This window comes from Xenia sp. Carnegie-2017, unplaced genomic scaffold (genome assembly GCF_021976095.1).
Source record: "Xenia sp. Carnegie-2017 unplaced genomic scaffold, XeniaSp_v1 HiC_scaffold_3, whole genome shotgun sequence".
Classification (NCBI taxonomy): Eukaryota; Metazoa; Cnidaria; class Anthozoa; order Malacalcyonacea; family Xeniidae; genus Xenia; species Xenia sp. Carnegie-2017.
Window position 1 is genome coordinate 1,193,267 of NW_025813493.1, and position 13,779 is coordinate 1,207,045.

The window sequence follows — 13,779 nt, forward strand, 5'->3', positions numbered from 1 at the left end:
AAAAATTTCTGTACATATATTACATAGACGGGGTGATACAATGGTAGCTACGATATTTCCCTAAATTTGCCAAATTGTATTTTGCGTATGATTCGTCATCAGTAGATGTAGACAACAATCATATAAACATGAAAAGGAACTTATTTTGTTCATAGCATGCAATCCACACGGCAAAAATATTAAGACTTTTGTTGCGTTAATTCATAAATGAGATATGAATATGTTTTTAATATCTAGCGTCTTAAGTTTTAGAATTTAAATAACACGGACATCTCATGTAAATTGAATGCAATATTTTCTCATATTGTATCATGTTAGCGTGCTTTGATTGGCGCAGAAAAATTTTTACTGATCAATTACTTTCCCATTATGTCTGTCTATTATACGTATAATTTTAGCTATAAATGTAAACGAATTTTGCTAAGCAAATATCAAATGTTGCACAAAACGTAGAACTCGAATATGGCTGAAACGTCTAGGAGGGTATGAGGGAGGGTAAGTGACACAACTCCCCACTCTTCACAATCTTTGGACTAGTCAGGCAAGTTTCAGGAATTTGTTGGGAAAATGTTCATAATTTAACAGTTCCATTGTTTTAAAGAGTACAACTGGCAGGGTTTTGTACTCGTGCATATAAATTCTGATTACAAACTATTAAAAATTTTAAGATAAAGCACGACAAGTTATTTGGCAAATGCATGACGTGTCAACGTGTTATGAGGAAATTCCATATAATTTTATTGAGGGAAGCAGCTGAATAGTATCAATTTATCGTTAGTTTGCAACATTAAATTCTTTGATCGTATATTTGTATAGTTGCATTCACAATTTTGTGCATGTCAATTTGTCCGTGTTTTTATCCGTGTACAATTTATTTTATCCTAAGTTCAATTTACATGACATAAACAAACCTAAGTTCAACCAAAATTCAAATTCACAGGGGCTGTATTTTTGGGTATGCTGACCACTAAAACCCAGGTTTAACTATGGATTGACTCAACCCATATTAAGAAGTGGAATGATATAAATCCAGGTCAATTCTGTGTTAATAGTGTTCACACGCAAAAATGACATACAGGGTACATTTGAACCTGGTTTGAGCCCAGATTAGCTAATGTCGTGTGAATTAGGCTCAAGTTTGTATCAACGAATAGTTAGTTGTTTTTACTTGTAATGATTGATGAATTCATGTATGCATTGTTAGATGTAGAAATTCAATATCAACCTTAGCCGGGAGATAGATTCCGTAACACAAACATAAAGATGAGAATTTAAGAATAATATACGTTTTCCACCTGCAGTTAACAAAAAAAATTATTGCGCTGCACTACATAAAGACGCATTGAAATGAGCGCAAGCTTTTAGGCATATAGTATTTCCAATTAATTGTCCCAGCAAAAGTGTAAAGTTATGCTTGCAAAACTGCATCATTTTGATGCCGTCAGTGGTGGCGTATTAAATTTCTGATCAACAAAAATTAATAAGCTGTATAACTATATATCTATCGGATGATTTACCTTTACAAGCTTTTACCTACCAAAGTTTTTACACAAGTTTCGGCATTGAACGCAAGCAATATACGAAAAGGAGTCGAAGAAATTAAAGACACAAAAAAGTAAGTTTTATTATTTAGATTTGATGACACAATTTCAAAAAAATTATTTTACTGACAAATCCAACTAAAGACCAACAAAGCTAGATAGAAATCTTTGTTTCAAGTCATGTAATAAGCCAACCAACCTTGTCTGCTCGGTCATTACCGTTAAATATTGGATTTTAGTCTGTGAGTAGATAACCTCGCCGTACGGGCTCTGTATAAAGCTAAAAAGCCCTTGGTCGGATTTATCTTGGTGAAGACCTCACTAAGCTTTGTTAAAGGTTCAACGAAAATATGTTTCCTTCGCGTTAAGTTAATAAAACAAAAGAATGGTTTTTAAAACATAAGCGTTTTAAAACACACGAGTTTTTTATTCCCTCAAATTCATATACGTTATTATTATCTTTGTTATACTGTAACATACCGTTGTTTTTTGTCGTTATAAAAACACTTTGTGAACTTTGACAAGCATTATTCAATGCATTGCAGAAAGCAACTAAAAGAAAAACTACAGAAACGCGCATCAACATCTTGCACAAAAGAATAAAAACACTTTATGTTTGAAAAACGTTTTTGACAACATTTATATAGCCACCATCATGAAGAATAAATTATTTTTTGCACATGCAGCTGTGTTTAATTTACTTAAATTACATAGAAAAGAACTTTTCCCATATTTTGGGCATGTTTCAAGGCCATAAAAGCCGATTTTTGTTTAAATCCTAGAAGCTTGTGGAAATATTTTCTTGCTTGATGATAATGGACAGATTGGTGTATTGGTGAAGAATATAATAAAACATTGTTCACATTAATTACATCCTATGTGATAGACAGCACATTAAGTTAAAAATTCATATATAAATCATTAAGTACACGAATATGTCTTCCTTTCACACAGATCATAGTTAATAATTAATAAAGTCCACCTGCTTTGCTAGCTAAAACATTTGCTAGCTAAAAACGTAGCTTCTACAGACGTCCTGTTTTGTTTTGTGGTTTGAAATTAAATTTGCTAAAATTCCATAATGGTTCTTTAATTACGATATCTAAAGCCATAATATTTACGATAATACCCGAAAAATAATTTTATTGTCAAGTGAATGCAAATTAAAGCTTTTGGGGTACAATTATTAACGTGTCGTTTTTATTATTTATGTCACTATGCAATAATGATAAGTACTCAGTTTATAAATAACGTCAGTTACTCAAACACAGAATGGTCATGGGGATTGGGGAGAAATGGCAAAGTCACATGGGGGGAGGCCTTTTTGGGAAACTTGTGTGTCTACAGGTGGGGTATTTACATGATTTTGTGATTATAATTGAGATCATACATTGTGACTGACTGAGCGTACGTACGATGTAGGATTAGCTAGAAGAGTAGATGATACTGAGGGTTTTCCCTTTTTAAAGTTGTCTTAATCCTTGATTTTCTGGTATTTTGAAAATAAATTTACAAAATACTTTTTTAAGACACGGCCGCTGATTGGTTGAATGCCCGAAAAGCCCGTGTTTCAGAAACTCTATTACAGTCTCGTAATATTATCGCAGATTGCATGGTTTGTGCGGAAACTGTTAATGAGAAAATTTTTCAAACAACATGTCAATGACTTTGCCTTTTTAATATTGCTTTAATAGGCTATTTTATGAATGTACTAAAAACATATTTACTTGTTTCCATTGAGTTATAGAAATACGTACTTGTGAAACTTTTTGAGCAACTCAAATTGCTCGGAAGTACTCGCCGTCGCAATTCGTGCTCGTGCTTGCCACGCAACTTCTTGTTTCTCTCAAACTTTCTCGCGTGTAGGAACACGAAAAATTTTTTCTATTTCTTACATGATAAATAAATGCTTATTTTTATATGTAGCTACATACCTATGCATTAGGTTGACCTTCTCTGTTTAAGCTACTACAACTACTACTAGTCATAGTCTGACAAGGATGTTAAAAAATGCATGCTCCTTGCCTGATAATGTCGTGAATGTTAGCACATTCCAGTAAAAAGAACTGAGATCAGGAACTTATTATGTTAAAGCTAAGATCATTAAACTAAAAATAGATGGAACGCTACCTTAAGAAAATAATTGAAGGCAAGTCTTACACCAGATACGCGTGTGTAGTGTTTCGAGATTTTCTCGCCGAGTGAAAATTGATTGACTACACACGCGTGTCTGGATGTAATCTCGCGTGTCTGGTTTGTTTAATCTACTTAAGTCCGATGTCGAAAAATCTGTGGTCCAAGCTGTTGACGAAGCACAGCCCTTTCAGGTGGAAACAGACGCTTCCGAGTTTGCTCTTTCAGCCACTCTCAACCAAAACGGTCGCCCAGTTGCGTTCTTTTCGAGGATGTTAAGCGGATCAGAACTTAAGCACGCTTCAGTGGAGAAAGAAGCAGCCGCTATCGTAGAAGCCGTGAGGAAGTGGAGACACTACCTTACGGGTAAGCATTTTATGTTAATTACCGATCAGAAGTCAGTAGCTTACATGTTTGACACCAAGCAAAAGAGCAAAATTAAGAACGATAAGATAATGAGATGGAGGATGGAACTATCCACTTACGATTTTGATATAATCTACAGAGCAGGAGAAGAGAATGTACCAGCGGATACATTTTCTAGGATAAGAGCAATGAGCATGACCTCCGATAAGCTGATAGAGCTTCATGAATCCTTGTGTCACCCAGGAATAACGCGGATGGCACATTTTGTAAAAAACCGTAATCTCCCGTTCTCTATGGATGAAATTAAGCTCATGACACAGTCCTGCAAGATATGCAGGGAAAGTAAGCCTCAATATTACAAAACAGAAAATTTCCATTTAGTAAAAGCGACTCAACCCTTCGAGAGACTTAGTTTGGACTTCAAAGGACCATTGCCGACAACTAATCATAATAAGTTTCTTCTTACTATAATAGATGAATATTCAAGATTTCCTTTTGCTTTCGCTTGTAAAGACGTTAGCGCGGAGTCAATTATAAGTTGTCTCTGCGAATTGTTTTCGATTTTCGGTATGCCTGCTTACATACATTCGGATAGAGGTTCTGGCTTTATGAGTGCAAAAGTTAAAGACTTTCTCCTCCAGAAAGGAATCTCGTCAGGCCGAACCACACCATATAACCCAGAAGGGAACGGCGAAGTAGAACGTTTGAACGGCACTCTATGGAAGACTATTTCCCTCGCGATGAAGACGCGAGGACTACCGACCAGCTGCTGGCAAAAAGTTTTGCATGATGCTCTTCATTCCATCAGATCTCTGTTGTGCACCGCTACTAATGTAACACCGCATGAACGCCTCTTTATCCACCAACGAAGATCGACGAGTGGAACTTCCATACCAACGTGGCTATCCAAACCTGGACTGGTACTGTTGAAGCGTCAAGTAAAACAATCTAAGTATGACCCATCTGTCGATGAAGTAGAGCTAATCGAAGCAAATCCTCAGTATGCGCATGTAAAATTTCCTGATGGAAGAGAAGATACCGTAGCTACTAAGTTCCTCGCTCCACAAGCCGAGGAAAAAGAGAAGTTATGCGAGAAACCGCTACCACTATCGCCTTATAAAGATAATACTGTAGACGACCCACGTCAACCTCCTTTGGCCACAAAAGACGCTAGGAAACAAAATAATAGTTCGCCAAAGAAGGAAAGAGAAGGGAACTCACTACTAGAGGATCCTGCTCTACCTGATCAGTCGTCTTCACAACAGACACTACCGTTACGCCGCTCGCAGAGAGAAAAGAAACAACCCGACCGCCTAACATATACATGATATGAAAAAAAAAAAAGGACAATCGGGCAGGACCAGTCTTATTTAGATTATTTAATTTGGATTCTATAGTTATTTCAAATAGGAGAGGGTGATTGTAGTGATTATTACATGAAGTAATCATTACATGATTATCACACCCACCTTAGTAACCGCGCCTAGTTTGAGATAATTATTTATAAAGAGACATTATGTAGTTTTTTTATTTAGTGTTGAGTAAAGCCTTATTTTGAAAGGTTGCTCTTTGTGTATACTTGTATTCAAACTTCTACTACAATGACTTCATCATATATAAACATTGATCCCTCCTTGTTACCTTTTTTTTCAAAGCTCTTTGGTTGCTCAACATAAATATCGCTGTCGATTTTTGAAATTTCAGGATCTGCATGGTATTTTCTACTGCATGTGTGCTGAATAATCACACGAAACGTGTTCATTATTGCAGTTGGTTTGAAATTCCTTATAGTCACGCAATAAAATTTTGCTGGCCAAATCTCTCCGAAAGACGTTGATTTTAATAAAAATCTGTCGAACTATATGACGTTTGTTTCTTTATAGCCAACAAAATACTTAATATTCGCTCCCTTGGGAAAAAGCGAGTTTTGATTTCCCCGGAAAATCGAGATTTTTTTCTATTATTAAACCTTTAAATAACAAACCATAATACGGACTTATAAAATTCAACTTTTCTATTAAATTAAAACACAGTCTCTAAAAACAAAAACTCTTACCTTACGTAAGAAAACCCTCCAATAGAGTGACATAGTTTATTAATTTTACGCTTACAAGTAAATAAAAAGAATTTCAATATCGCCTTACCCATGTTTTGAGTCAAATGCAATGCTGGAAAATTGTAAGCCTGGTTGAAGCCTCATAACACTTGTAATTTTCTTTTTCAAATAAATTTGGTAGATAATGTTCGTGGAGTCAATGTAAAAGATACGACGACCAATCCAGTCAACTGTAATGTCATGAGCAAAAACATTTTTCGCAAAAATTTCGTTTCTAGTCGAGTCAAGATTTCCCCGTTTTATGTCTTTGTCATCAATGTAGTAAAGCACATTCTCAACTACATCAATTTCTATGTCATTATATCTTGATGCATGGTCAGATTTATTCTTACTGGAGCCATTAATAGTGCTGACATGAATATCTCCAGTAATAGAATCAACAGAGTATATTTTATCAAAGCTCATAATAATCAAATATGGCTTTGGATAAACATCTAAAAAAATAATAAAAAAAATATAATTAACAACGATGAGAGTGGATTATAAAAATGCAAATTTTTATAGACTTTCCGATCATAATATTTGGTGAAAGACCAGAATAAGTATTTTCAGAAAGAATTTTTCACTGTAGAAATATTACTAATAACTGAAATTAGACTGGCTGCACAACTTCTACCTATTTTTGTTGAATATTGTTTTTGGTGCTATGAACAAGAAACTATGGAAGTTTGTCAAATCTAAAGATTATACCTTTGTAAAAACACATTTCTGTTTGCATTTGCATCATTTCTTTGTTGTATTGTTTTACTTCCTTGCATGCAGTTGTGTTATCGTCATTGCCATTTTTATCAACGCAAGTTTCCATCCATTCTTTCATGTTGTCTTTTAATGTCTCTAATCTTTTCTTGCAGATTGATATGTCGTCATTACCATTTACTATTTGGCCACTAATAGACAGGATTATGAGAGTCCCAAGAAACGCTTTTGTTGAGCTTGATATCATCTTTATTTTCTATTTATTAGAAGGTGAACGGTTACTAATTTCTTTAAAGCTTTTGTAGTAAAACATTTACTTTATTTATGAAAGGCTTATCATCAATATAATCATATAATCATTTGTTCTTAAACTTTTTTTGGTATATAAATCAAGTATTGATTTCTATAATTATGTAACATTTTAACTTCCTTCTCTAAAAAGTATTTTCACGTTTGCTTTCAGATAATTTATGATGATTGGATATTGTTGCAATAGATTAGACAAATTGTTCATTACAAAGACTCATGTTTACAACAATTCATGTAAGTAGAGTTCATCCGCCTAGAACGTGTTGGGAATAAATAGACGCAGGGTTTCTAGCAAACGAAAGCATAGAAAGAAATAAAACATTTCAATGTCCACTATAAGGAAATGACGCAATATATGAAATTCACCAAGAGCGGTTTAGAAAAAATTTAAAATGGGTTGATTTCAAATTTGCTCATGTTAACTCAGTTTACCAGTTGAATGGGAAAGACGTATTGCTTAACTAAGCCAGCAAAATTAAATGCCAAATAATCTGTTGCCCAGTGTTTAACAGACTAGCAGGCCTCTCTGTAACTACATGTCGTCTAGTTACAGAAACGAAGGCCGTTAAACAATACATGATATTCTGCTTTACAACATCTGTCAGTCGTGTAGAGAAGTTCGACTCTCATAATTATATAAATCCTGAATTGAATGAAATTTATGAGTATTTTGTCAGAACTGCTAAAGTTAAAGTGGTACTAAAACGAAAACTGAACGTTAAAAAATCATCGATTTTAGCATTCAATAGTTTAAACACATATCAATTATTGCTTTAGTAAAATTTAAGCAAAAATAATAGTATAACGAGGGAGTTATGAACATTTGAAATGTCTAATTTTCATGTCCGCCATTAAAATCGGCCATTTTGAATATTTGCAATCAGCAAAGGTCTGTGACGTCATATTCTTAACACGGCAAGAAGCGCACATTGGAAAGTATACAAAGTAATATATAAACAGAGCAAAAATGTCAAATTCATCGAGATCTAGCTCGCTTTCTGAGTCTTCGATCGAGACAAACGCATCAATTTCTTCATCGGAATTCATGACGGCAAATTCGGACGAATCTAATTCGGAAATTTTGCCATTTGCCGATAATATTGAACCGCTTGCTTCGCCCGATGAAATTGCTGAGTACGAAGCTGCAGTCGCAGAAGAACGGCAGGTTGAGGACATGCTGCAAGATCGTTTTGATGCCCGTGTTGATGTTACTTCATGGTAAGATGTCATTCTTAGTGTGTTACTTTGATCTGAATCGTCTGCCGTTAGCTATGATAACTTTATGGAAACATACAATTTGGCCAATATTAAAGGTGTGAATGTGGCCATTGTTCGTTGGATCTTGTTGTCAACCCTCAAGAGTGCCGATGCTGCATGGAATTAGAGCAATGCCGTGGCAAAATGAATCAGTTCGAAGTCGATGAAAGAAAATGCATTTTGGATCACCCTGGCTTTAACGAAGTTTGCCTGAACGAATTTGTTCTTCAAGCAGCTTCGTTAGGTTTAAAGACCAAAGATCATCGCAGTTATGCGACCGTTTTTCGAGATGGTCAAAAGACCAGAGAGGAGTAAGCCTTTTTCTTTGTGAAAATTCTAAAAATATTATTTTGTGCGCCTGCGTCTATGTTTACTTTTTGAAATTTATAGGTTCTTTCGAGCAGTATCGTACAGACAACTCGTGCGTCTTGTATGGGACTTTACAGGCAGCTCCAGACATTTGCCACTGCCTTGTTGTTGTTACAACAAAATACGGACGACATTTCCGAACAATAAGTGTCTTCCTTACAAAGGATTCGAAGAGGATGAGGACATATAGCAATGTAAAAAGGTGATGGAAAAAGCTATTATAGGTGGTATATTTACAAAATTTACAAATATACATTTATATTATTGACAACTGCCCTTCTTGTGACCTTTCATAGGCTTTGCACATTTCTTGCACAATGGATTTCTTTTTTTAGCTGTATGCTCTTGACCTGTACCAAGCAAATCTTGTAATTCTTCATCTGTGCATGTGGGGGGACAGTCAGTGTTAAGTTTACGTTTTCGAGAACGAAACAAGGTAATTGCATCAACTTTTGCTTGCTTTTCAGAAAGCATCATGTGCATTGGCTCTGGAGTGTGTCTCCTCAATTCATTTTCAACTTCTTCAAGCTTTTTCCTTGGAGTCTTCAGCAAAGTGTCATAAATTTCTTCAACATATGCTTCAACAAAATTGGTAAATAATCCATTAGTGTTTTGTAAATACAACACATGCATTTAATTTCTCATGCTCATCAATTAAACTCACAGAAGTCTTGCTTCACCCTAACATTTCGTACAGTTCCTTCTCCCTCCTTATACTTTGGATATGTGAACCGAAGACGGGTTTCGCCATCAAGTGTAGTCTTGCTAGCCCTCCGCAAATTAAAGTTGAAATGTAATGCTGCTAAGATGGACCTACAATGAAAATTATTAGTTAACTTTATTTCATTATCACATAATCTTTGTCTTGAATTTTATCAAACTGTGATTTTTAGTTTACCTGCAATACATGCCAGAATAAGAGAAATGAATCATTTTTGGTGCGAAATGATTAACAACTGAATGGTATCCCTCCAAACAGCTGGTCTGGGCAACAGAAGATGCTTGTTTGATAGCTTTAACAAGTTTCTTTTTGGTAAGTGCATCTTTCAACTTTTCATAAGCAACAGATCCTAGATGAATATTATTCCAACTATTTGACTTACTTGGGTTTTTTATCATGTTGCTTAGAGTTAGCGTATTGAAGTCAACAAATGTAATGATATTCTTTTAAACTCAAAATATTGTACCCTTTGTTAACCACACTCTTTGCTTTAGGACATCACTGTGACTGCATCTGCTGTAAATCGTATTTGGAAAGTCTTCGTTTTTATTCAAAAATTGATAGAAAAAAGATTCAAATTTGGCCCATTTAACTTCTCCAATTCCAGATAAAGTAGATGTAGCAGCCCAATAGAAATGTCGTACGCATGCTTTTCTCCATCTTCCTAGGATTTGGCAGTCTTTTTCTTTTGCCAATGTAATCATGATCTTCTGAATCTCTATAAGATAAGAATAACATGCTGTTGTAAACAATTTTCACTGATATGTCATGGTGTAGGTATATATATAACTTAATACTTTTTCCAATGTGCCACAGGTCATAGAAATGCTGGATGACTGGTTTCCCCAATTCTTTGCACAGTTTTGGACATGTTTCCCTCATCCATTTGGCTATGGTGGCATGTCGATCTGATACGAATGTTGTTATTATTAGGCCAGTTGTAAGGAGAAATGACATGGCCTTTTGGTGACCAAGAGCCTCCATAGCTGAACTACTCCCTGCTTGGTTTGCCTTTGACAAAAATGTGAGTGACATATGTTCAAGTATTTGGAACAAATTAATTTTATTGTTAGCCAGTAAAACTACCTGTACAACAACCAAATGAATGATTAATCCAATTGTGCAGCAAAATATTGTGTATGTGCCATACTTTGCTGAATGACCCATACTGTCATGCCGCCCATCTCCTGACAATACAACTTCTTTTCCTTCTAGAGATTCCAATATCTTTTTTTGATAATTACGCCAATATAAAACAATGGAAGGAAACAGAAAGTGTCTCTGGTGATAATAATATGCGACTTCACTGTAGCTGATCAACCCCATGTTCTTGAACACTTGAAGTACCTGTACAATGCCATTGGTTTATGGAGTACTGAATATCTGTGATTGAGATGATACATTGCTACATACTTCCTCACCTTTTTTACTGAAGCACCTGCACACAAAATAGCAAAACTAAGCAAAATATTGCCAGCTGGAAACTTTCCAAAAAGATATGGTTGACTTTTCCAGGTAAAGCTTTCTTTACAGTTACTGCACTGACTTTCAATAATCAACAGAGTGCCACAACAACTTGTTTTCACTTTTGGGTTGGGGTGAAAGCAATGATGACAGTGTTGAAAAAGCAAAAGTAGCTGAGAAAGGAAAACAATTCCCTTTGGCTCATCTCTTTTGTTTGTTCCTTCATTTACTCTGATAATGAAAGAAACATTACTGTAAATGCAGAAATTATCACAAAACTTGTTACACATACACGCATAGAAAGCGTTATTTTAAATTACCGATTGCGAGTTAAATTATCATCATCGTCTGCAGTGTTCTCATATTCCCTCCTCAACTGCTCAGGCTCCCAGAGAGGGTCTGTATTGTATGGATCTTTCTGTTTCGTTTCTTCACTATCACACATATATGTGTCCATATCCTCCATAAGTTCTTCAGAAATCTGGTCTAAATTACGACAAAGATGTAGTGGTTTTTTTTTATACATGCTGTTTTTGTTGAAGTGTGAGCCGTTGATATTTTAACACTAGCCTTCGTTTGCATCTTGTAAATGAACATGTTCTGTCGTAGGATTCTTTTTATCTGAAAAAACATTGAAATTTGTTTTTATTACTATAGTCTCCTTTTGTGAATTGAAACTTTAAACGTAAATAATGTATACTGGGGTCAGTTCTCTCATCGGTTACAGTTTCTCTTGATATTAAATTAGTCGTCCGTATCCATTGCGTTTGATTGATAGCTAATTTCGTGTGCAGTTTTGTAAGTTCTCCATGCAACATCTTTAATTCACTATCTTTTTTCTTGCAACTCTCACAGGACGCCGTAGCATGATCCTGAAAGTTTAAAAAAATGTCTACAAAAGTTATACAAAAATATATTTCAAAGATACAAACCGGTTCATTTTCTTTGTTTTCCGTGTAATTAGGTGCATCGGGCGTGATCTGTTGGTCCTGTAAGAATATTGAGGAATAGTTGTTTTACGAAGTGCACGTATGTGTGAAGAGCAATTGTTGGCTTTACGTATGCATCATTCTCAGATTGGTCTGGAATTTCAGTTGTGCCTTTTTTCTTCTTGAAAATAGCACGAATCTTCTTTCTTCATGCATGATACAGACACTTCATTTTGTATTTCCTTTAAAACCTTAGTATAAATGTATATTATATATTGAAAGTTTGCCTGGATGTATTATTGGTTCTCTCAAATTGTGAAAATTTATCATCTGCAATATGTGTAAGTATATAATAGTTGTAACTTGTGCTAACCTGACGCCGCTCTCTTGAAGTTGTTGGTGTTGGCGATTTCTTCCAAATAGTAGGTACGGCACCAGGTTTGAGCCGTCTAGTCATACCACCCAAATGGAAAAAACGCTCAAAACAATCATCCGAGAAGTGATTCGAACAAATCATAAATCGAATTTCGCGCGAACTCGGATTAAAGTTTGCGCGCTTCGTCTCAACAAATTTAACCCAAATTCTTCTTAAAGACTCGTCGTTTGGGCTTTTATGTAATGAAATGCCTGTACTTCTATCAGACGTATTACTGCAATCTTGCACGACACAGCGTGTTGAAGGCATGTTAAAAAATTGAGTTATACAACCTTTTATATCTCTATTTGTATATAGTGTTATATTGTAAACAGCCGCGTGTTAAGAATATGACGTCACAAGCACCTTCCTTCTTGAAAATTCAAATATGGCGCATTTTAATGGCGGCTCTTAAAGTACAAGTTTTATCGCTACGTAACTCGAGCAGCATTAAATACATTGCGCTAAAATTTCGCCAGAAGAGATTTTTTTACATACACTATTAATCTATGAAAAAAAACGGTAGGCAAAATTTTCGTTTTAGTACCACTTTAAGAAAATCTAAAAAGCTAAAAAATTCTTACTTCTTCAAATATTTTGTTTTAGACAATTAAAAGGCATTTGCCATTTGCCAAAAATATTCTTGCAATATTGAATAATTGTAGCAGAAGAAACAAGAGACGAAAAATGTATCATTTGTTCTACATGCATTCCTTGCTTTTTAAAATGACTTCTGTATTGATGTGTGATGATGATTTGCCCCATTTCAATTTGTTCAATTATGTACCTCTCTTTCTTTATCATTTCCCTCAATCCTAAAGCTTAGTTTTAATGTCCAATCAAATATTCTTTATCACACATGCATTCAAGTTTTAGTTTACTATCATTCTCATGTAAAAACGTAAAACAGTTTGCAAATATTTTATTATTCTTAAATGTCTATGATAGTTAAAAAACATTTTTTTGTTATCTCTATTTAAAAAAAAATACTTAATGATGGTTGCTTCCATATTTTTGATGTAGCTACTATTTTCTCTGGCGTATCATTGGAAATATGATATAATATATTTCCAGACATTCATAAATATAAATAAGTAGAACTTTATATTTAGTTGTGATCAATCAATTTGTTTTTGTTTTCATCATAAGGATAAACATAAAATGATAAAAAGATTTCCGAAACGGTAAAAGATTTTTAAAAAATTTTAGACTAGTCAAATTAACAGATGGCAGTTATGTATATATGATGATTAGCTACGCTACTCTAAACTACAGAAAATGTTTAAAAAAACATGCAAAAATGTTTCATAATGCTTTAAGTATTTTATAGGATAAAGATTGTGTTAGATTATCTGTTGGATTACGTATAAGCATGACTATGATAAATGAAATGTATGGTCTTGATAAGGAAGTTAAATCCATAAGAGCTATTGTTTTTGCATTATGTGATAGGCTCTAAATTC

The 13,779-nt window shown here is 34.6% G+C and overlaps 3 protein-coding genes and 1 long non-coding RNA gene across 4 annotated transcripts; 1 reads left to right on the plus strand and 3 right to left on the minus strand.

Moving 5' to 3' along the window:
• Positions 1-6,228: 6,228 nt before the first annotated feature.
• On the minus strand, positions 6,229-6,586 carry LOC124454076. Its single transcript, XR_006951333.1, has 2 exons — positions 6,489-6,586; positions 6,229-6,370 (listed from the first exon to the last, which is right to left on the minus strand). It is a non-coding gene; the product is annotated as an uncharacterized LOC124454076 (long non-coding RNA).
• Positions 6,587-7,856: 1,270 nt separating this feature from the next.
• Positions 7,857-8,980, plus strand: LOC124454071. Its single transcript, XM_047004876.1, has 3 exons — positions 7,857-8,379; positions 8,475-8,729; positions 8,809-8,980. The coding sequence occupies exons 1-3, from the start codon at positions 8,129-8,131 to the stop codon at positions 8,975-8,977; spliced, it is 675 nt and encodes a 224-aa protein (XP_046860832.1). The 5' UTR covers positions 7,857-8,128; the 3' UTR covers positions 8,978-8,980.
• Positions 8,981-8,993: 13 nt separating this feature from the next.
• On the minus strand, positions 8,994-9,872 carry LOC124454072. Its single transcript, XM_047004877.1, has 3 exons — positions 9,686-9,872; positions 9,452-9,600; positions 8,994-9,365 (listed from the first exon to the last, which is right to left on the minus strand). Exons 1-3 carry the CDS (start codon positions 9,718-9,720, stop codon positions 9,049-9,051), a joined length of 501 nt encoding a protein of 166 aa, XP_046860833.1. The 5' UTR covers positions 9,721-9,872; the 3' UTR covers positions 8,994-9,048.
• An 88-nt stretch (positions 9,873-9,960) lies between these two features.
• Positions 9,961-12,528, minus strand: LOC124454796. The gene is made up of 8 exons (XM_047005547.1): positions 11,905-12,528; positions 11,673-11,818; positions 11,543-11,593; positions 11,350-11,458; positions 10,930-11,260; positions 10,595-10,855; positions 10,306-10,519; positions 9,961-10,226 (listed from the first exon to the last, which is right to left on the minus strand). Exons 1-8 carry the CDS (start codon positions 11,940-11,942, stop codon positions 9,961-9,963), a joined length of 1,416 nt encoding a protein of 471 aa, XP_046861503.1. The 5' UTR covers positions 11,943-12,528.
• Positions 12,529-13,779: the final 1,251 nt, after the last annotated feature.

Coding starts and splice junctions, on each gene's coding strand:
- LOC124454796 (XM_047005547.1), bottom strand. CDS start 11,942: ATGCACCTAATTACACGGAAAACAAAGAAAATGAACCG. Junction 11,594..11,672: donor CGATGAGAGAACTGACCCCA/GTATACATTATT, acceptor ATGTTTTTTCAG/ATAAAAAGAATCCTACGACA. Junction 11,459..11,542: donor TTTACAAGATGCAAACGAAG/GCTAGTGTTAAA, acceptor GTCGTAATTTAG/ACCAGATTTCTGAAGAACTT.
- LOC124454072 (XM_047004877.1), bottom strand. CDS start 9,720: ATGATTCATTTCTCTTATTCTGGCATGTATTGCAG. Junction 9,601..9,685: donor TATTCTGGCATGTATTGCAG/GTAAACTAAAAA, acceptor TTTTCATTGTAG/GTCCATCTTAGCAGCATTAC. Junction 9,366..9,451: donor TAGGGTGAAGCAAGACTTCT/GTGAGTTTAATT, acceptor ATTTTGTTGAAG/CATATGTTGAAGAAATTTAT.
- LOC124454071 (XM_047004876.1), top strand. CDS start 8,129: ATGTCAAATTCATCGAGATCTAGCTCGCTTTCTGAGTCTTCGATCGAG. Junction 8,380..8,474: donor CGTGTTGATGTTACTTCATG/GTAAGATGTCAT, acceptor CCAATATTAAAG/GTGTGAATGTGGCCATTGTT. Junction 8,730..8,808: donor GGTCAAAAGACCAGAGAGGA/GTAAGCCTTTTT, acceptor TGAAATTTATAG/GTTCTTTCGAGCAGTATCGT.